The 23,880-nt window shown below is 39.5% G+C and overlaps 1 protein-coding gene across 1 annotated transcript in view; it reads left to right on the top strand.

Moving 5' to 3' along the window:
- Nucleotides 1-23,880, top strand: part of IFNGR1 (interferon gamma receptor 1) — an 81,833-nt gene that overhangs the window by 13,708 nt on the left and 44,245 nt on the right. Inside the window, exons 2-4 of the mRNA XM_063443275.1 lie at nt 15,172-15,286; nt 18,890-19,065; nt 20,315-20,481. Coding sequence (XP_063299345.1) covers nt 15,172-15,286; nt 18,890-19,065; nt 20,315-20,481 — 458 coding nt within the window. The remainder of the gene's footprint in view (nt 1-15,171; nt 15,287-18,889; nt 19,066-20,314; nt 20,482-23,880) is intronic.

Here is a 23,880-nt window from a genome sequence, read left to right as displayed (position 1 = left end):
GAGCACTTAAACCCATCCAATGTTACAAGTGATAAAATCACAACCTATAACCTTCTGACTGGTGGAGCCTCCTCTTTCATTCATTCATTTTACAACAAAATCTAGGTTCTCAAGTCTCCTTGTTTTCACCTAAATTGACTACTCGAAAATGTATTTTTGGATGTGTTAAATTACAGACCAAGTAACAACTAAACAACCTTCTAATCTCAAGGCTCACATGGTAATGATAGGGTGCGAACACAATCTTTATGCAATCTGTAACCTGCATGTCAAGGGATTTCTGTTGTTTTGCATGTGTTGAATTAGTTACAACACGTCTGATAACAAAACTGTGTTGGTTATTGTGTTTAGAGTGCGACTTTAAATACTATTGGTTTTTCAATAACCAAGTGTAAAAGTAATAGAACATTTTCAGGTTTATTCATGAATGTCCACATGCTTTTTGTTAGGATAGTTATTTTTTATTGAATTCTGCACATTTTCTTTTATTTATTTTTTAAAGCCTTATTTTTCCTTTGTGCAGAGTACAGTAATAGGGCACTAAGCACTCATGACTAAACTGCTATTGTGTGAGCTTAGAGTCTTGCATGTATTTTGTGTAAGTGGTTTTAAATGGATTTTTCATTTTAGCCTAATAAATATACACTATGTATTGCATCTCTCTTTTTATAATTGATATTTAAGGTGATGCACCTGCCATACACTGAAGTGGATACTGATTGACATTTAGTTGGATACTTTTTTAACTGATCCTGACATATACTTTGTTGGATACGTTTTATTTCCTCCTGAAGTGAAAATATTACAAAAGATTAGCAAGAAGAACTTTTCACAGTAGTTTACTATTACTTTTACATTATTATAATTTTGTAAGTACTGTATTGGACGTTATTTTGATATCCTTTAGTATTAGTGCAAACATTTTTTTTTACTTGTTTTAGCTACTTTCTGGTTTATTTTATTATGTTTTTCAACTCTTTCTGGCCATCTGTACATTGTGTATTTGTGTTTATGAGTTACTTGAGTGGTTGATCTTTATTTAGAGAATAGTGGAAAGAGTAGTCATCTTAGCATTACATTTATTTGAGAATCAGGTGCACTGTTGGTGACAGATTTGCAGCTATATTTAGTGGTCGGTGCCCTTGAAAGCAGGAGAGGCCGGGGCATTGCAACAAGCTATTTATCCACTAATTCCATTGTTTTTGTGTGTTCTAAGCTAGTTCTGTCTGATTAGGATCTTTAATTGATTTATAATACATTGTTCATTTTAACCATCTGCACTATATGTATTCTCTGCTCTAATTTGAGGGATTAAGAATATTCTATTCATAAGAACTTTCCATCCAGTACCCTAATTAAAGGGAGATATGCCTGAATGTTCATGTCTCTTGTGAGTTTTCTACCATCCCCACCCTATTCTTTGTGCTTGTATTACTACACTATATATCATTGTATTTTTTTACAGATAATTTTGCTATTTTGACTACCATAGTACCATAGTCACTTGACATTTTCCCTTTATGGTCTTTTGTTTGTCTTTGATACTGTTAAGTGTTTAGAAGGAACACTGTTCTCCATAAAGGTCAAATACTTTTTTTAGTGCTTATAGTGGTATATTTGGCTTTTAACACTTCTATGATTGGTGCCCACTTTCATTATTTTTGCCTGTCCTTTATACATTGTATTTTTACAACACTAGAGTGTATAGTTTGTACCTCATCTCTACATAATGTACTTTTTCTTTATGTATTTTGGTACACATTCATTATATAGGTCTTTTATTTTTGAATGCACAAATAAAAATGAATGGTATACTCCACACAGAATACACTTCAACTTGCAAGTGATTTATATGTCTGGTGTCTGTTATGTGTATGACAGTTTGTATAAGTGACAATTTCAGTACACCCATTGTAAAGCGCTACGGAATTTGTTGGCGCTATATAAATATAATAATAATGGGAATAGAGAGACTGTTTTGTAATTAGGGACATAAACACCCCCTGGTTGTTACTAAGACAGCTTGGGATGTTTTCTTTTTCCTCCCTTGATTCCACAAAGCTAACAGAAGCGGGAAGCGCTCTGTGTGAGGGCACTCCCCTTCCCCCCTCCCCTCCTCCCCTCCTCTCTATCTCAATGAGCAGTATTGCATTAACCCTTTAAGGACCAATGACTGAATAATTCCATCATGGTTGTCCTTCCATATAGTCCCTGCTCACAACAATCCAAAGTATCAATTTCTTGGCCCTATACTGACAGATGAGCTGCATGTGGATTTTAATCCCTGCTCACACCAGGGACACCCAGGTATCAATCGATACTATCTCTGTAAGATGCAGTCACAATTCGTGACCCCAAACTTTTTGATTGGCTGTATGCATTGCTGAAATCAGACCACGTGGTTCAGCAATTCTCTGTGCACAGTTTCTGGTGGGAGGACCCTGGGTCTGAACAAACCCTCGGAGGGTCTTCCTGCATTGCTGAGACTACAGGGACAGGCTATAGGACACCACAACAATAACATTAACCCCTTAAGAAAGGACGGCGTACAATTACATCCTTTTTAAAGCGGCTATAAACGCCGCAGGGCGTAATTGTACGCCCACTGTTTTTTTGTTACTGACCCAGTCGCTGGCGATCCCACGCCGGCGACCACAGTTGGGGGGACTCCCAGGGAGCCCCCCGCGGCAACTCAGTCCTCTTCAGCCCCCCCGGGCCATGTGAGAGTGAGGTCCTTACGAGGACCTCACAATCACATGGCCGGTATAGCTGGCTGCAGCAATGCCAGCAGGGGGACTAACTGTAATGACAGTTAGTCCCCCTGCTGGCAGGAAATCAAATTATAATAAGTTAAAATAAGTGTAAAAAAAATATAAATATATATATATATACACTTAGATCATATATATATTATATATATATATATATATGATCTAAGTATATATATATATACACATATACACACACACACATACACTGTCTAGGTGTATTTTAATATTAATATATATATATATATATATATATATATATATATATATATATATATATATATATATAATTATATATATATTAATATCAAATTACACGTAGACTGATACTGATTAAATATATATATAATTATTGTTATATATATATTTATATATAATATAAAAAAATATGTAAATACGTAAAAAAATAAAATAAAAAAAATATAAAAAAAATAAAATATATAGATGTTTTTATTTCGTTCTAACTGTATTGTGATATTAATATATATATATATATCTCAAAATACACGTAGAACGAAATAATATATATATATCTATATACATAAATATATACGTATATATCCCTATATATATACCTATATATAAATAAAAATATTTTTTAAAAAAAAATAAATATATATATATATATATATATACGTATATATACACATATGTGTATGTATATATATATATATATATACATATATTAATTCTACACATAAATTTATGTAATATTTTTACATAATTAGGTATCCTAATTAATTACAATTAGCGGGACCTGCCTGACAACCCATGCCGAAAGTAAAGGGAATTTAATTTGCTAGCACTATATTTAACCCTATAACTTTCCAAGACACCATAAAACCTGTACATGGGGGCTACTGTTTTACTCGGGAGACTTCGTTGAACACAAATATTAGTGTTTCAAAACAGTAAAATGTATTACAACGATGATATCGACAGTAAAAGTGAAGTTTTTTGCATTCTTCACGCACAAACAGCACTTACACGGACAATATTATTGCTGCAATACTTTTTACTGTTTTGAAACACAAATATTTGTGTTCAGCAAAGTCTCCCGAGTACAACAGTACCCCTCATGTACAGGTTTTATGGTGTTTTCAAAAATTACAGCGTCAAATATAAGGCTTGTGTTTCATTTTTTTCACATTAAAATTCGCCAGATTGCTTACGTTGCCTTTATGACCCTATGGTAGCCCAAGAATGAAAATTACCCCTATGATGGCATACTGTTTGCAATAGTAGACAACCCAAGGTATTGCAAATGGGGTTTGTCCAGTCTTTTTTAGTAGCCACTTAGTCACAAACACTGGCCAAAATTGCCGTTATTTGCATTTTTCACACACAAATACTAACGCTAACTTTGGCCAGTGTTTGTGACCAAATGGCTACTAAAAAAGACTGGACATACCCCATTTGCAATACCTTGGGTTGTCTACTATTGCAAATGGTATGCCATTATGCGTGTAAATTTATTTCCTGGGCTACTATACAGTCTCAAAGGCAACGTAACCAATCTGGCGAATTTCAATTTCAAATGTAACACGCTATATTTGACCCTGTAACTTCCCAAAACACCATAAAACCTGTACATAGGGGGTACTGTTTTACACGTGAGACTTTTCTGAATACAAATATGTGTATTTTATTGCAGTAAAAGCAAACAGTATTATGACATTGACAGTTAAAATGTCATGTCGAACTAAAAAAATAAAAAAAATCTTGTTTTCTCCCATTTTCTTCATATTAAATTATGCTAAATATTTGATATTAAATAAAAAGCCCTCTTTCCCCTGAATAAAATTATATATAATAAGGGGGTGCATTTAATATGAAAGAGGTGAATTACGGTTGGACAGACATATAGCGCAAATGCCAGGTTTTGTTTACATTTTGTTTCGTTCACAACGTGTACATTTGGCTCCGTCCTTAAGGGGTTAAGCTGTTGTGGTTCTGTTGACTCTTGTGTCCCTTTAAGCCAACACCTGGCAAACTGTGTTTACTATAGATATTAAACTTGACTCTTAAAAGTGGAGTTCAGATTATTAAAATTTACCATGACAAAGCATCTGAATAGTCTGTCTCAGATATAGCTCTGGGTGTTTATACAACCAGCATGTTCATCATGCAGTATGTCTGTGTTCCCTGCTATGATATAAGGTACACATCATTGAATTAGCATGACACATTTATAAACACACATTATTTCTTATTGATTTTGTGTAAAAACATGTAGGAGGTCCTCCATACACATTTGGCTACTACAACCTATGCAATGACATATTTTTCTTCCACTACTACAAATGTGAATGAGGTATCCTGGTTTACTGCACATAGAGAATTCTGACACATTTTGAAGACAGGTTAATAAAAAAAACTACATCCACAGAGAAATTGAAATTTAAACTAATGCATTATCTGTTTCTTGTTCTTGGAATATATTTGCACATTTACAATACTGCACCTGCTTTTCCAGAAGGAATGTTGGTTTTTGTGCCCCCCAAGTACATTATCTTCCTTTCTTCAGGGGAACCTCAGAGAAAATCCTAAAGCAAACCATCAAAACTGCTAACTATATAACTCGACCACATGCTGCAGTTATTTACTGTAATTTGATTTTAATGCATCTCTTTTGGACTTATTAATATTAAGTTATTATATATATTAATATTGATATGCTGTAATTTCTGCAAATCTTTATGATTTTACACAGCACAAAAAAAGTTGTGCAGAATGATGCACCATAACTTCTAGACCATGCTCCATTACTCCAGAGAAGACTTTCCTATCAAATATATGTACACAACTCAACTACTGATCGCACTTTGTGATCTGAACTACAAATTAACCAGCATTAGGAGTTGTGTCCCTTTTACTATCTCTCACAAGCTTACTCTGCTGGGACTCATTCAGAAGTGTTTTTCTGGAAGATCATGTACCTTTTAAAGAGTTAGTCCAAGCATCACGACCACTTGATCAGGGATTTCAAGTGGTCATGATGCCTGAAGTCTATATGTGCTGTGTTTTGCTATGAAATTATGCATATACATTAACAAGTAATTTTTTATTTTTTTTACAAATGGTGAGTAATTCCTGAATATCCCTTGAAATATCTCCACTCACCACCCTGCAAAAATTGCATATAAATATATGTAATCAATATTACACTATTACTGTGATTAATGTTATAATGATAATCCGTGCATGATTTTACCATATGACAGGAGGCTTCATATTTGCATATCTTTCTTTACTGAAAACTCCAGCAGCATAGAAACAGTAACAACCAATCAGAGAAAAGATATGGTGCCCATAAAAGGCCCTGTCTATGACATCACTCCCTCTTTCTTTGCTGCTCCAGCCATCAACAGGTCAGAGTAATTTTACCTCTCTGGTTTATGCACTTATATTGTCTTTTTATTGTATTATTACTGTTTTTCTTATTTTTCTTATTGTATTATTACTGTTTTTCCTTATTCACTCCCTATCTACCTATACCTGTCCCCCTCCCGTTTTTCACTTACTCACTCGCCCTGTTTGTTTTTTGTGCCTCTGTCACTTTGCTTTTTTCGGGCTGACGGTCCGCGGGCGTCACGGCTGTCCGTGCCACGTTCGCCGCGCGGACCTGCCCTTACTGACACAGGGGGCTGGGTGGGGACGGGTGGAGGGTAGCCGGGGTTAGAATTTTCTGTTTGCCGCCCTTTTTCCCTTCCCGCTCGCAGCCGCGAGCGGGTAGCTCTCACTCACTCACGCGGCCGGCGGCCATCTTGGTTATCGCGGCTCGCGAGACCCGCGACAGCCGCCTCTCCTTACACTCGGCGGTTCTGGAATCACCCGATCGCCGCAACGGAGTTGGGGGACCCCCCCTCAGGGACCCCCCTCTTCTCAGTCTCAGGACACCTGTTACCATAACCAACAAGGTAATTTCACTGGCAATTAAAGCAGGATATATATAAGGACCTTTTATCAAATATTTGTAAATAACATTCATTATCTATGTTAAAATGTAATCAATTAGTTTAATAAAGTGTCCTATTTTACCTATGTACCAGTTTCTAAGGTACAAATTTAAGTTTGTGGTGGGCATTACTCTCCATCCTGTGCAAGGTCAGTAGGTATGATCACATTCTGATGGTGGTCCTGTTTATATTGTTCGGTACAAGATAGTCAATGCAGGCACAATTGAGAGTTTTTGGTATGAAGGCTGTACTATATATGATATACATACCTTAACTGACATACTGCCTCTCTGGTCCCTGCAGGGACAGATGCAACGTTATTTCCCCTCAGGGGATCAAGTACTGCTATACCCTTCAAAGGGTATATTATACTGATTACCCTGCACAGGGTTATGTTACATTACTGTACCCAAAGGTGCAAAATTTATGTGGGTGTCCTCTGGGTATTTTTTCATGGCACACCACCTGGGGTGACCCCCCAGATATGCATACAAGGGCGCTGACGGCCCATTTCAATTGATGTGGGTGTCCTCTGATTGCCACGGCACACCACCCGGGGTGAACCCCGATGATATGCACAAGGGCCTGTATTTTCACGAGATAAACACATACAGCCCTGATTTCACTGATTACGTGCATATACAGCCTTCTCACTGCCTGTCAGTTTACTTTAAAGCAACAGTACCATGCTGGATACGGCTTGACGGCAGGACCACTAAGGAAACTGAGTTTATTGCATAGTACCCTTCACAGGGATACATATATGTGTATTTACTGTGCCTAGTGTACATATTGAACGTGGGTGTCCTCTGGGTTATTTTTGCATGGCACACCACCTGGGGTGACCCCCAGATATGCATGCAATACTTGCAAGGTACCAATAATTATAATGTGGGTGTCCTCTGGGTACTTTTTCATGGCACACCACCTGGGGTGACCCCCCAGATATGCATGCAAGGTCACTGACAGACCATTACCTTTGATGTGGGTGTCCTCTGGGTTACCACGGCACACCACCTGGGATGAACCCAACCGAACAGACGTGGGTCCTGCGGTTACAGACCTTATGGAGACAGGCCCCACGCGCCTCTATAATCAGCCTGTATAATTTAATACCGTGCACACAGCTCTGGCGTACATTTGTGGTGGACCCGGCTAACCTGACCAAACACCACAACCAGTCAGTCGCGCCTGCACCGCGGCTCTCTGTAGCCAGATTAAACTAATAGAGGTGACCCCTCTACACTTGGCACAGGTATTCATACTCTCAGACAACTAAACAGGCAATTCAAACCATTTTACCCGGGTGATCCCCAGTTCTACCAGGAGTCTAGCACCCCTACGTGTTGATCCTCAAACACTACTCCCACTGACTACCACTGTCTCCAAACAGGACGGGAATGAGTCATGGTGGACACTCTCAACCTTCCCAAGATTTCTAGGCAATGACAAATGCCGCTTTAGCGGCCTCAGTGGAGAAGGTTTTCTGTTATGGGCTCTGCCCCACACCGCTTGATGGAGGACACTTCCTCGAAGTACGTTAGGGAAACCTGACTCTGTGACAGCGGCCGAGGCAGAGATAGCAGTAGCGACACTAAACCGGCGTAGTGTTCATTGCAGAACTCAAGGAGCACATAAATCTATTCAAGTCTCCCCTACGGGGAAAGATGTTTTTGGGAGGACTGGTCGGTAACGGAACCGAGCCGCCAGCCGCTTCTGGGCGACAGGTTCCAGATCGTATACACAGTCCTCATATTTTTTCTTGCTCGCTTCTCTACTAGTGAGTCGACCTACATAGCTACCTGTTTCCAATTTTACGACCAGCAGCCTGTCTCTGTTTACGGAATTGGGAGACGATTACCAAAGTCACCGGGTTCTCCAGACACTACAAGGCTATGTCATAGAATTTTTTATCACAGCCGTTCAGGTCGCCCTCTCGCCTCCATTACGCATGCTGGCGGAACTGGAACGCCTCGTGGACAAAGAAATCCGCACCCCTCTTTAAGAAGGGCGCAATCCAATATGCACCGGAGGGGAAGGCTTCCTCAGCTAATGTTTCCCTGGTCAAGCAGAAGCCAGGAGGCTACATCAATGGAACTCCTACGTGGTATACAAACACTTCAAGATGGAGGAAATTCATCTTCTACAAGACCTCCGAAGCGATAACGACTGGTGTACACATTTGGACCTCAAGGACGCCCGCTTGTCGGTACCCGTTGCCCTGGACTGCCGAAGTTTCCTCCGATTCCAAGGGTGAGGACAAACATGGCAGTTTACGACTCCGTGGTGCTCAGAAAGCTACTGAAACCAGTGAGGGCACACATCCGCAAATGTGGGCGTACGATGCCTCGTATACCTGGAAGACTTGCTGACCCTTTACGAATCCAGACTACGATTGCAGACTAATTTGTAGTTCACTTTCTGGACTCCATGGGTTTTTTGATAGTACACAAACCAAGATCGCTTCTCCATCTGAGTTGGGCCAATTCCTCGGTTTCGACATCGGCTTGGAGAACTACGTTCCGCGTCGGTCTAGGGAAAAGATCGCCTCTATAAGGATAGAGGTCAGACACACTCTAAGGTTGGATAAGATCCTCTCACGATACTCGCCGGATTGCGGGATTCCTCTCCTCCTCTCCTCCTCCATACAAGCGATATTCCCTGGCCCACTACACTACAGGGCCATGCAACAGCTGATGGCGAGATACATACGCACCGGTCACTCTTACGACCACTGGATCTCACTGTCAGCAGAAATGAGGACGGAATTTCGATGGTGATTACTTCACATACAAACTTGACTTGGCTAAACGATCCTTGACTCTTCCTCCGGATGCAAAGCGGTGGATGTACCCTACAAACGTGTCCCAGCCGTTCTCCACAATAGCAAGGGTGCTTCGATACACACGTACCCACTAGATATCGCTCCTGCTCATGACACCCTTCGGGCAGATCAACCGCGGTTCCCGGATCGCCTGGAGATGTCTCGCGAAGACCCTCTACTACTCCCTGACTTTCCTCTACTTCCAACGGGACCGCGAGGGGAAGCTCACTCCCTTGTCAGGGAAGGACAACTGGCACTAGTGGCCTGGCCGGTTTCAGGGGCTCCTGGTCAGTCCACGACCTATTGCATCAACTAAGTCCTTCTATGGGACTCGTAGGCCTGGAGTGATTGGTGGGTGGAAAGGGATTCCGACCCCTTTACCGCACCTGTCACGCTGATCCTTACTATGTGTCACACCTGGTTTCGTGGGTCGGTCATATCGATCCCTCAACGTGACCGCCTCACCATATCGGCGGCGCACGTTCCGGTACAGGGCAGACCAGTAGATCAATATTCACTGGTTTGTCGACTACTACGGGGTGCCGAATTATCGAGACCCCTGGCACCCAAGTACTCACGCCTCTGTCAGGTGGATGTGGTGCTGAGATCCCTTAGGGAATGGCCGGACAATCCTTGTTTGTCACTGAAACAACTTTCAGCCAAACTAGCCCTCTTATTATGCCTCGACTCATTTAGATGTGTGGCAGACGTTAGGGCTTGCGATATGGATGGTTTCTCTCTCACACCAGACGGGGTTACCTTTACCATGTCGAGACGAACTAAGTCCGATTCGTCTTCAGTGTCATACCCATACTTTGTATCAGACACCACACTATGCGTGGTCAGAACGCTAATGGGTATGCCGATATCAATATCTCCTTCGAACTCATTCGACGGGTCACCTCCTGACGTCTTACGTGAACCCTCATGGACCGGTGACTACCGCAACACTGGCCAGATGGGTCCGCTGGCTATTGTCCTTCGCGGGCGTCGAACCTTGTTTCGGAGCCCACTCGGTCAGGGGAGTGGCGGCCTCACAAGCCTTTTCGGGCCGACGCTCCCCTAGCCGGCATTATACGCTGCGCGGTCTGAGCGCGAGAAAGTACGTTTAGAACCTTCTATTTCGGCAACATCTCATGCTTCCTTCACATTGGTCAATTCAAAGCTTTAAAAATGCAAATATGAAGCCTCCTGTCATGTGGTAAAATTGAAGATTATATTAGCTTTAGTGTACTAGTAATCTTAATTTTAGTAATGACAGGAGGCGAATATTTCCCACCCTATAGGATCCCTCCCATGTTTCTCGTGTGGAACAGAATATGCCCTTTATGTTCAGGAAGGTAATTACGTTATGATTTGTATGTTTGCTAATTAGACCTGTATCTTGAGGGTCTTGTATAGGTTGAATATTAGACATGAACCTTGAATTATCTTGTGTTTATAGATTCTTAAATATCATTGCTTTAGTATTAATATATATTGATATGTTTCATACTCTAATGTTCGTTGGTATATCAGATGCTTAATGCTTATTGTATGCGGACAAGTTATCACGCCAGTGACCTTTCACCTTTTTCTTTTTCTTGCAGTGTGAACGTCTTCTCATCGAGACAAAGATTCACCTTCCATACCTCTGCATCGCGGAACTACTGGAGTTGGATATTCTAATATGTTGTTGAACTGTTGACGTAATATGATTATGTCTCTTGTTGTTATTTATTGTTTCGCTTCAAAGAAAGAGGAAGTGATGTCATAAACAGGGCATTTTATGGGCACCATATCTTTTCTCTGATTGGTTGTTACTGTTTCTATGCTGCTGGAGTTTTCAGTAAAGAAAGATATGCAAATATTCGCCTCCTGTCATTACTAAAATTAAGATTATTAGTACACTAAAGCTAATATAATCTTCAATTTGTAACCCTTCAGACCATCATTTAGCTAGGTTTGAAAGATTGCTTACAAATGCTTTGTGGTTTTGTTATGTAAGAAAGGGAACTTGCATCTTTTATCATGTTTTATTTTCTTAATTTTTTTGCATTACTCACTTCTTTCTGAGAAATGTTAATAATTATTTTGTAAAATTTTTCTTAGGATTAGGTTTGTTTTATTTATTTATTTTAGAATAAAACCAGTCAGACAAAAACAATATAAAGTCTTTAATGTTTTGAATATACAGTGGAACCTCAGTTCTGGAACGGTCCCTTACTCTAACAATTCGATATTCAAACTAAATATTTGAGAAAAAAATGTCTTGGTATTAGAACAAAATCACACAGCATTAACCTCGTTGGTAGCGCTTTGGAACCTCGTTGGTATGACGCGTCGGCCTCCTTGCATGAGACAAAGCAAACAGAGCTTCATTCTGTCAACAAACAGCTCAATTCTGTCTGCAAACAGAGCTGACTGGTAAAGTGAAGTTATATTTTCATTTCATTTACATTGTGTTTATTGCTTTTCTGTATGATTTTATGCATTTAAAGTGTTATTAAACTATAACATTTGTGTTGAAATACTGTCATATTGGGGGGTCTGGAACGGATTAATCTAATTTACATTAATTTTTATGGAAAATTTTTATTTGGTTTTCGAACAAATCGGTTCTCAAACAGCCTTGTGGAATGGATTAAGTTCAGGTTCCGAGGTTCCACTGTATACGATAATAAGCTCAGTTCCATTGTCTCTTTATGAAACAATGTTAACTTCCAGTGTATTTCCAAGTTGTGTTGACTGTTTCCTGACTATGCATTGCTAAATGTCTAGTTGGCGTCTGTATATCGTGCGGCAACTTATCTTGGAGAAACATTTGTGGTGCCATGGAAGTAGCTGACTCATGATATCCTTTGTTACAGTTTGAATTTATTGCCAATGGAGATCTTTTTTTTTAGTACCTGGCTTGACAAATTTGCTTTGAATATTGGAGCCAGCTAAAAAATAAGTTAGGAGCCAGTTTTTTTTTTCTTTTGTTGGTTTTCCCGGGCAGAAATACAATTCTTAAAGGGGTACTATAGTCCCTAGAACCACTACAGCTTAATGTAATGTTTCTGGTGTCTATAGCATGTCCCTGCAGGTTTCTCAATAGAACACTGTCTTTTCAGAGAAAAGGCCAGCAACCTTAACAAACAAACACACACTCACTGATGGATGGACACACACACACACACACACACACTCACTTACTGAATGACTGACTGACAGGTGTACACACACACACACACACACACACTGACGGACACACACTAATTTGAAACACTCACAGGCACAAACACACTGATACTTACACACTCACGCACATTCTCTCACACACTCACAATTTTTTTTATTATTATTATTTTTTTTTTTTTTTATGTCAGTCCACCCAGTGTCCCTTCTTTTGGAAAAGCTGGAGTGGATCGTCTTTCCCTGGGGTCTAGTGGGGATGCTCTGATCATCTTAAAGCTCTTCTTGCTCAGCTTCCTTGCGAGCTGTTTAGTGATGCATCACTGAAGGGCATGCGGGAAAGCAGAGAAAGAAGATTACAGCTCCCCCGCTGCCTGACTTCACTCTACTCCAGGCCTTTTCACCCTGACCCTGTCACCTGTGCTCACCCTCCCCGGGCCTGCCGCCTGTCCTAACCCTCCCCGGGCCTGCCGCCTGCCTTCACCTTCCCCGAAGCTGACAAATCCCATATTTGTCAAGCCCTGTTTTAGTCCAACTCTAGAATATGTGAAGCATTAGGATTCCTTTGTCTGAAGTACAACACCAACATTGTGAGGAGCAACCTAGATATATAAACAAGTGATACTTCCTTATGTGTAGCACAGAGATTGCAATAAAATTTGCAAAACAATACATGAAATAATAGAATAATAAAAATATACATTTGTCTCTGTATATCTTCAGTCTATGTTGGATTCCCCAAACTAGGAAGTAGCTGATGCTTTCTCTATTTTATATATCAGTGCTGTTTTATATGTACAACAAGGCGTTTCAGCTGTTGGCTTTCTGTTATATAAAGCTATTACCTCTAGCATCTCAGAAGTCATCACAAAACATATGAAGCTGTTTGGAAGCATCAAATTCAGTGTTTATTTGTGAGAAGGATTAGTGGTATTTAACTGTTATTGTAGTGAAATTCCAACACAGTCAATGTAAGTATTTCATATAGATTTTATATTCATGAAATGCTAATGGGAAGGGGTTGGATGACTGTGACTCTTTAACAGCAGTTACTGATAGAATCACTCAGATATTGGTAAAATAATATACAGTGATGTTATTTATTCAAAATAAAGTGTGATCCTTTTAGTATCTAATATTTATGCTCTGTATTCAGCGATGTTGGATTTCAGACTTATGCATTATTGACCGTAAAGCAAGCACCTAACATCCTTGTATTTTTCCTTTTGATTCTTTTAAACTAATAATCAGACCATACTTTGCATTTAACCCCTAAATGCCTCAGGGTGTTCCATGGTGTCCTGAAAAAGGTGGGCTTTAACCTAGGCAGTCCCCTGCAGCAAATCAGGCCCTTAGCCATGTCCGGATTGGCATGATCCGGATCAGCATAAATCAACACACACAATTTATTAACCATATACTTATATATTATATATATATATATATATATATATATATATATATATATATATATATATACATACACACACTTAGATCAGTGTAACATAAGTTGGCACACAAGTTCAATGTTTAAGTCAATAGTGGACTTTTAGCAAGAGAATGTGGACAGGTGTTTAATGTTCTTTTATAGGACATTGATTACACACAGCTTAAGTGAAATATATTTATATTTATATATATATATATATATATAAAATATACACACACACATTCTATATGTATATTTATGTAATCTTTTGACATAATTAAGGGGGGGGGGACTGTTGTACTCGGGAGAATTCGCTGAATACAAATATAAGTGCTTCAAAACAGTAAAACATATCACAACATCATCAGTGAAAGTGCAGTTTGTGTGTGGAAAAATGCATAAAAATGATCTGAACAATAACTTTGGCCAGTGTTTGTGACTAAGTGGCTACTAAAAAAGATTGGACATACACTTATTTTGAACACCCTGGGTCGTCTGCATGTGGGTAATTTTCATTCCTGGGCGGCCATATGGTCTCAAAGGCAACATAGGCCTAGAAAGCCAATCTAATTTCAATTCTATAAAAGCTGAAAAGGGGAATGCCCTATATATGACCCTGTAAGTTTCCAAAAACCCTTAAATCCTGCACATGATAGGCACTGTTGTATTCATGAGACATTGCTGAATACAAATGTGTATTTTATTGAAGTAAAAGCTAACAGTGTTATGATATGCACGGTTAAAATGACGCTCTTTTAGATTTTATTCAAATAAAATAGTTCCATATATGAATATTTGATGGGAAAGGAAAGATCTGTTTCTCCTGAACAAAATTATATCTAATAAGTGTGAGTGCTTTTAAAATGAAAGAGGTGGATTATGCTTGAACAGACAGTCCGAATCCAAGTTTTGTTTTGTTTACGTTTTGTTTTGATCAGAATTTGTAGAATTGCCTCCGTCATTAAGAGGTTAATGCAAATATAAAGCTTTGTTTCCAAATAAACTGATTCTTTTTTCTTCTTCTCTTAATTCCAGTTCCTCTACCATTTAATCTGGAAATTAAATCATATAACTTTAATACTACTATACAATGGGAGTATAAAATAACTTCTGTGAGTCCTTATTTTCAAGTGGAAATCAAGAATTACAAGTAAGCGTAATGTTACATAATTTGTGTTTTGTATATACAGTTGTAATCAAAATTATTCAACCCTCAATTAAAATCAACATTTACAAACATATGAACAAATCAAACAAAAGCAACTGAACTAGAAACGAATTCTTCAAGTGGTTTCCCCAAATGTATCTTAAAATGCAATTTATAATGACTTGTCCACTATCATGGCAAACATCTTTAGTACTTAGCAGAGCCCCACTTTGCTGTAATGACCTTACTCACTCACTGGTACATGTACCAAATTACATCTACAGAAAAAATACGCACCTATTCACTCTCAATAAAAAAAAAACAATAAGCACCTGCTAATTCTAATAACATTGAGGCATGCACACATAACTTTGCAGCCATGGAGAATGCTCTCTGCAGCAGTGGGGTGGTGAGGCTTAGAAGCTTCTGACATGTGTCCAGGCGATGTCAAACTTTGGGCCATATGACCACTCATGGTCCCACTCTGATGTCCGTATGCCTCTTGCTATAGGCATTATTATTACATTACATTTTTACCATTTATTAAAAGACACTTTAAAGCGGCACTGTCATGCGGAACTTACCTTTCCCCAATCGCTTCCACTTCTCTCCCTCTCTCAGGATCTGTTCTTCTTTTTTGTTCCTGTCTGCTCTAGTTTTCTTTAAAACATAAGACAAAGTAGGGACTACTTTTGTCTTGTGGAGGTTTCCTACGCGTGACCAGCTTTGACCCACTTCTCACGGTCAAAGGAATTTTCTCACAATTCTCACCTGATCTTGAGATGCCTCCTTTCACTATTCCCCAGTGTCCTGTCATATAGATAAGGCGCTGGCGAAACTACTGAATTCCATCCTATTTGAATGAACAGCTTGTTCATTCATGTTAGAATGGCATTCGGTAGTTTCTGTTCAGATCAGAATTTAATTTGAGTAAATTACATTGTGATCCTATTCGATGCAGCCGCGTAGTAAACAGCTCACTAATTCCCACAGTATTAGGGAGCTATCTACTACAAGGCTGAAAAAACAAAACTGGTCTTTCAGCCAACTTTACTAATATTAAGTAAAAATTACTTGGTATTAGTAATTAATCTGCCCCTATTAGCTATGCCGGGGGGGGGGGGTGGGAGGTGGGGGGGCCTATTGACCCATGAGCAGCGGGTGGGGGCCCTAAATGACAATGGGTTGGAGGACTTCTTGTCCTCTCCCCGGCCCCCACTCATGAACGACATGTTGGGGGGCCTAGGATAAAACAGTGGGGGAGACCTATTTTCCCCCCAAGCCCCTGCCTATGAGTGGCGGGTGTGGGCCCTAAAATAAAACAGAGGGGGCGAGGGAGACCTGTTGTCCTGGCCCCAACCCATAAGCAGCGGGTGGAGGCCCTAAATGACAATGGGGGGAGGACCTATTGTCCTCCCCTTGGCCCCCACCCACGACGGCAGGTGGAGGCCCTACATGAAAATAGGGGGGGTACCTATTGTTGTCGTCTCTGGCTCTAAATGTAAAAAAAATAAAAAATCCTGGGAGGGGGGTGACTAGTGGTCCCCAAGCCCCTAGTCACCCCCCCCCCTCACCCCAAAAAAATAAAACACATTTCTACCTACCCCCTTAGCCTAAAAATAGTGAGGGGGGGGGGGGCAATAAAACTAAGTCCCTTTATTTAAAAATAAATACTTACCATTTGAAGTCTTCTTTTTTCAGCCCCAAAGAAGGCCAGATTAAAAACCATAAAGCCCGTCAAATTTATAAAATAAAAAAAGACCCCAGCTCCCCCCAAAAAAGCAGGAAAAAAAATTCAGACGCTAAAAAAAATAATCCATGTTTACCCAGCGAGGGCACCACACAGACTGCGCTCTGCAGGGCGGGGAAAGGCTTATAAAGCCTTACCACGCCCTGCAATTTGACTCAGAGGGCTCTGATTGGTTGGTTCAAGTCAACCAATACGAGCGTTCTGATAGGTAATAATGCCTTTTGCCAGTTTATGTGTGTTTATTATTGTGCCAGAGCTATATGATTCTCTACCCATTTAATACATGAACTTTATGCTGTGAAACATTAAGTTTACTCTCCAAATGCCGTCTTGGGGGGTATGCTAATGAGGACTTATGAGAGCACCTATCGGAAAAGCCAAATATATTACTAAGGGCTTTAAAACCCTCCCCAAAGATGGCTACCGCAGCATAAATGTCCTGAGGAAGCTGGGTTAACGGCGAAGCGTGTAGACGTCATCAGATGGGGCGGAGACTAACAACGGCTCGCATCACTATGCTGGAACGCAACCCTGTGAAACAGCTCACCATTCTCTCTAGTACAAGGCAGTTTGTTTAATGTGTTAGAAATTTTTAAATACCGGTATGTCTTGTTAATAAATTCATTGTATAATTCTTTCTTTACCCAATTAAATCTATTTTATTCTGCCAGTGTATTTCCTAAGCCCATTAAATAGGGTATATTGTGTGGGAACACTGTTCAGACCTGAGATTTCTGTACAATTTACACTATTATGTATTTTTTATGTCTCTCTCTTTTGTATGTACTGAGGAACATCATATGGAGGTCATATCTTAAATGCTGAGTGTTGCATTAAGTATTACTCTCAACTACTATACATTGTGTATATATATTTGGGGTTTATCACCTAAATAGTCACCAGCTTTTAATATACTGCTCCACTCTCAACCATCTTGTTTTCTATGTATACTGTGTATGTTTAAGGGTATCATACTCAGTGTGTTCAGCAGAAATTTGTAAATAATTCCAACTTAAAGAAAAAAAAAGCATGCAGCCATGATCCTTAGTGTAGCTGCTATGGTGCAAGGAGCTTTGGTTTTAATCACGCTAATTTTCGTTTAAACGGCTTTCAGTTTGACAAAATATGAGGTCTCACTGGCACTCAAAGGTATCTCCCTTCTTCTGACAAATCAACGTTAAAACATTCTGATGTGCCAATTTGCCCTGGGGTCTAGGAAAACTCCTTAAAAACTGTTTGACAAAAGTCTCTAGAGAGCATGCTCTCACAGGCTGTAGTGCTATGGTGTTCATAGTGTCTCTTTAAGTGTTGCACATCAAAACAAAGTCTGTTATGCTTGTCAAAGGCAAACTGCATTGCTGCTTTGCATGTCATATACCGTACTTTGGTGACATTTTATGTACAAACTGTGAAGAAAGCGATTTGAAAGCTTCTTGGGAACCGAAGATTTAACATGATTGTTGCTGCACATGAACACCTTGTGTTGAAGTTTCAGATGGGCTCATTTTAAGATCTGGTGATCCTGTTTTAAAAAATATAATGGAAAGAAGTATCAAGTGTGTCCACACACAGAGAATATTTGTTATCAAAGTATTTCAGTCACTGTAGATTCTATTTAAATTACATATATTCTGTGTTATTCACTAAATACAACATTTTGGCTAATTAAATCAAATGGCAAAACTGAGGCTAAAATAGCTGGTTTAGAAAAAATATTAAGCTTGGCTTTAGCCACAGCTTAGCTATTTTAGCCTCTGTTTTTGCAATTTGGATTTAATTCACTAAAATCTTATTAAGGAGTTTACTGAAAAACCCTTGGAGAGTTGCATGATTATAATTCCCATTTTATATTTTAGAACTGGTGACAATTGGACTGTTGTCAATAACTGCAAAAGAATTCCACAGCACTACTGTGATCTCTCAAAAAAAATTAAAGAGCCTGATGTTTTCTACAATGTGCGTATAAAAGCTTTTCTTGGAACAGAAGAATCTGAATATGCCACAAAAAGAGATTTTTGCTTGAAAATTGATGGTGAGTTACCTATTTTGATTGTGTTTTCTTTAGAGTTGTTGTCCACTGCTTCCTGCTTTCTTTTAGAAGAATAGATATTCCCCTTAAAGGAGTACTATAGGGTCATTAACAAAAACATGTGTTCCTGACCCTGTAGTGTTGAAACCACCATCTCTCCCCCCTGGCCCCTTCTTGCCTCCCTAAATCTAGTAAAATCGTACTTGTATTCAAGTCTGCAGCTCTTGGCTCTGCCCCTGTTTGCCTGTGAACTGCCTCTGTCTGCTGACATCATCAGAAGTGGTGATCTGAGCCAATCACAATGCTTCCCCATAGGATTGGCTGAGACTGTCAAGGGGAAGTTGAGGGGCAGAGCCAGCACAAGTCAAACACAGCCCTGACCAATCAGCATCTTCTCATAGAAATGCATTGAATCAGTGAGGAAAGTTCAATGTTTCCATGCAGATGGTGGAGACACTGAATGGCAGTCACACTGTGCAGCACTGCCCCAGGAAGCACCTCTAGCAGCCATCTGAGGAGTGGCCAGTCAAGGTAGGATGTAATGTAAACACTGCATTTTCTCTGAAAAGACCGTGGTGACAGCGAAAAGCCTGAAGGGAATGATTCTACTCACCAGAACAAATGCAATAAGCTGTAGTTGTTCTGGTGACTAGTGTCCCTTTAACCCCTTAAGGATGAAACTTCTGGAATAAAAGGGAATCATGACATGTCACACATGTCATGTGTCCTTAAGGGGTTAAGCCTTTTACTCAAAGTACCTTACCCAATATAGGCCAAGCATCTCCAGTCTCACCACTTGACTTTGACACATTGTAATGGGACTTATTTAGCTGCCCTCAGCATGTTGTCTGATATAATGGCAGACCTAAAATCTTCCCTATAACTAGATAATTTTCCACTGCATTGAATTGGAGTTGAATTAATAAATTATTTTTGGACCTGTCCTTATGGTGACTTTTATAATCCATACCACTTATACATCTTTTAGACCTGCAGTATACATATTTTTATTGGGAAGCGTCTGATTCTGAGCAGGGGAATTATTTGGGACAGGCAGTTTTATAGCTCTTTTACATGAATGGAGTTTCTTGTACTTTTTATTCAGTACCATACAAATCCACTGACTGTTTCTGCAAGCAGGAGAGAGATACTTTGCTCTCTTTGTCAGGATTTTTGTCAGCATCATGTTTCATTTTCTGATACTCTTAGCTATGGTTTACCAGAAGTTTTTTTTTTTCTTTTTTTTTCCTAGGCATTATTGGCCCACCTACTCTCAATGCTACAGTGGAAAATAATAAAATTGTTTTGGATATATGGCACCCTACCACACCCTCAACGGAAAAGAGGAAAAAGACCATAGGGGACTTTTATGAAGATTTTAAATATGTTGTGTATATACGTGGAAATAAAACATCTGAGGTGAGCTACAAATTTTATGCTGAGGCTTTATTTTTGCTGTTGAATTATTATTCAAATAACCCAGCCACAAGAGAAAAAGTTACAAATAAATCTACTATGAGGCTCAATATGTTACTATAATGGAGGTAGTTACCTTTCTGTGCCCACATCTGTATTTATACGTAATGTTTAAAAGTAGTGACTGGGTAGCCATAACTGTGATGAACATGGTGCCCACACCTGTGGTCAGCAAGTAGGATCAATTATATATTTCAAGGGGAGGACCTAGTGATCTTTCCCGCCTTTCTGGTACCCACCCCTTGGTGGCAGAGGCCCTAATAGTAATACTAATCAGGGGATAGGGCCCAGTCACACGACCCACACGCCCAAAGAATAATAGTCAGGTGGAGGATCTAGTGTTTCTCGAGCCTCTGTTCATGGGGTTGGCTGATACATTAGGGGGGTGGGCATACCATTGTTCACCTTTCCCCATCGTAGTATGCCCCCACTAGTGGCTAGGGTCCCCAATCCCTATCCACCAATTATAAGAATAAATAGCTCTACCTACTCCCCCACCTAACCTATTAATTAACCTAAATATAAATCTAAACCCTACAAAAAATTAAAAATTATACTTACTTGCATCAGAAGTTTTCTTTCTTCTGTTCTTCAGCTTCAAAAAGGCCAAATAAGAATCTGTATTTCCAGACAGAACTAATGGAAAAAAAAATGGGAATGAAAAAAAAAGTAAATTCAGAAGTCTGAATGGCCCCATTTGCAGAAATGTTTGTTACCGTGCCATTCAGACTTCTTCATGAAGTTGTTTTGTTTTTTGGGGTTTTGGTTTTTTTTAGGTCATTCCCCTCTGCAGTCTTTGTTTATGCAGTTCTAGCCATATGTACCTTGGCTATGTCTCACACATCCTCATTAAACACTTCCTAAAAGAGAGAGCTCTCCTTTATTTGAACAGTGTGTTTAAATTAGAATTTATTTTCTCTTGCTCTATTAATTGCCTGCTAGATCCTGCAGCAGTTTTCTCTGTATGATCAAAGTTCAATTAATGGAGCAGTAGCTAAAAACATCTTAATGTAGACATGCTGTGCTGTAAGATTTATTTGAAAATGAAAGCATTTTTGTGAATGCTGTATGAGTTACATGCAGGGGAGTTGTGGCTAGGTCTGATTGGCAGAGAATTAAGCAGTTAGTGTGCAGGGGCATGATCTATACACCAAAACTGTTTCATTATGCTAACAATTAAAAAAGTTAGATGCAAAAATATCCCTTTAGCCTTTAAACCCCTAAGGACACCGCTTCAGACGCTTGTCTTACCCTTAAGGACACAAGCCATTTTTGCATCTTTTGCTGTTTGTGTCCAAACGCAATTTGCATCTGTCATTTATTGCACCAACACGTATTATATACTGTTGTTTTTTTTTTTTTTAGAGGGCAAACAGGGCTTAAATTTGATGTCACATACCCATAGATACATTCTCATTAATAATAAAAAAAATGCCCAAAACTTGAAGACTTTTTTTTTTTTGTAAGTTTTGGCAATAATAGCGTGTGCATAATATGTCCAGCTTAGAAAAAGTTATTCAAAATAAATTCATTTATGTGTCTTGATTTATAGAGTACATTATATGTATAGGATTTCAGCTTATTTTGAAAGTTACAGGTCACAAAATACAAGGACTAAAATAAAATTAAAATTTGCAACAATTTTAGAAGTTGGTACCGTATATACTCGAGTATAAGCCGACCCGAATATAAGCCGAGGCCCCTAATTTTACCCAAAAAAACTGGGAAAGCTTATTGACTCGAGTATAAGACTAGGGTGGGAAATGCTGCAGCTACTGGTAAATTTCCAAATAAAATTAGATCCTAAAAAAAATATATTAATTGAATATTTATTTACAGTGTGTGTATAATGAATGCAGTGTGTGTATAATGAATGCAGTGTGAGTGTATGAATGCAGCGTGTGTGTATGAATGCAGCGTGTGTGTATGAGTGCAGCGTGTGTGTATGAGTGCAGCGTGTGTGTATGAGTGCAGCGTGTGTGTATGAGTATGCAGCGTGTGTATGAGTATGCAGCGTGTGTATGAGTATGCAGCGTGTGTACGAATGCAGTGTGTGTGTACGAGTGCAGTGTGTGTGTACGAGTGCAGTGTGTGTGTACGAGTGCAGTGTGTGTGTACGAGTGCAGTGTGTGTGTACGAGTGCAGTGTGTGTGTACGAGTGCAGTGTGTGTGTACGAGTGCAGTGTGTGTGTACGAGTGCAGTGTGTGTGTACGAGTGCAGTGTGTGTGTACGAGTGCAGTGTGTGTGTACGAATGCAGTGTGTGTATGTGCTGTGTGTGTATGAGTGCTGTGTGTGTGTATGAGTGCAGTGTGTGTATGAGTGCAGTGTGTGTATGAGTGCAGTGTGTGTATGAGTGGTGTGTGTGTGTGTTGCAGAGCCTTGGTGGGGTGTGGGCAATTTTTTTTAAATGTTTTTATTATTTTAATTTTTTTATTAAGTTTAATTATTATTATTTTTTTATTATTTAATTAAAAAAAAAATTTATTATTACTATGTTTTCTTCGTCCCCCCTCCCTGCTTGATATATGGCAGGGAGGGGGGCTCTCCTTCCCTGGTGGTCCAGCATTGGTAGTTCAGTGGGGGGCTGGCAGAGCTGTAACTTACCTGTCCTGCAGCTCCTGTCAGCTCTCTCCTCTTCCGCGCCGTCCGGTCAGCTCTTCTGTCAGCTCACACTGTAAATCTCGCGAGAGCTGCGGCTCTCGCGAGACTTACACTGGGAGCTGACCGAGGTGCTGAACGGACGGCGCGGAGGAGGAGAGAGCTGACAGGAGCTGCAGAACAGGTAAGTTACAGCTCTGCCAGCCCCAGTCTGTATTATGGCAATGCAAATTGCCATAATACAGACAATTGACTCGAGTATAAGCCGAGTTGGGGTTTTTTAGCACAAAAAATTTGCTGAAAAACTCGGCTTATACTCGAGTATATATGGTATGTTTGTCTTGTAGGTTTAGTAGCCATCACAGAAAAAAAAATTGCCACACAAAAGCATATATTTATATAAAGTAGACATCACAGGCTATTTACCTAATGTTAGTTTGACACTTTTTACGTAGCCATTTCATCGCCAATCTCTGCTAAAATTGCATTGCATAACTATAGTCCCATTGTACGCATTTGACACTTTTTTGTTAAGCTACAATGCCATATAAGAGCTAGCCTATTTCAGTTTCTATAGTTAGAATTTTCGTAGATGGATTTGACGGGCCTATGTCTCATTTTAGGGTATTATAGCAGGGGATCTTATATGATTTATATTGTGCCTTAACTTGTCACCATTTTTTCACCAATTTATGTCAATGTTTGTGGTGAGGGGGGAAAAAGTATTTCTTACACTTGATAT

The sequence above is a fragment of the Pelobates fuscus genome, chromosome 2, assembly GCF_036172605.1.
Source record: "Pelobates fuscus isolate aPelFus1 chromosome 2, aPelFus1.pri, whole genome shotgun sequence".
Classification (NCBI taxonomy): Eukaryota; Metazoa; Chordata; class Amphibia; order Anura; family Pelobatidae; genus Pelobates; species Pelobates fuscus.
Note: the sequence above shows the minus strand (reverse complement) of the source record. Positions and strands in the feature narration are given on the sequence as shown.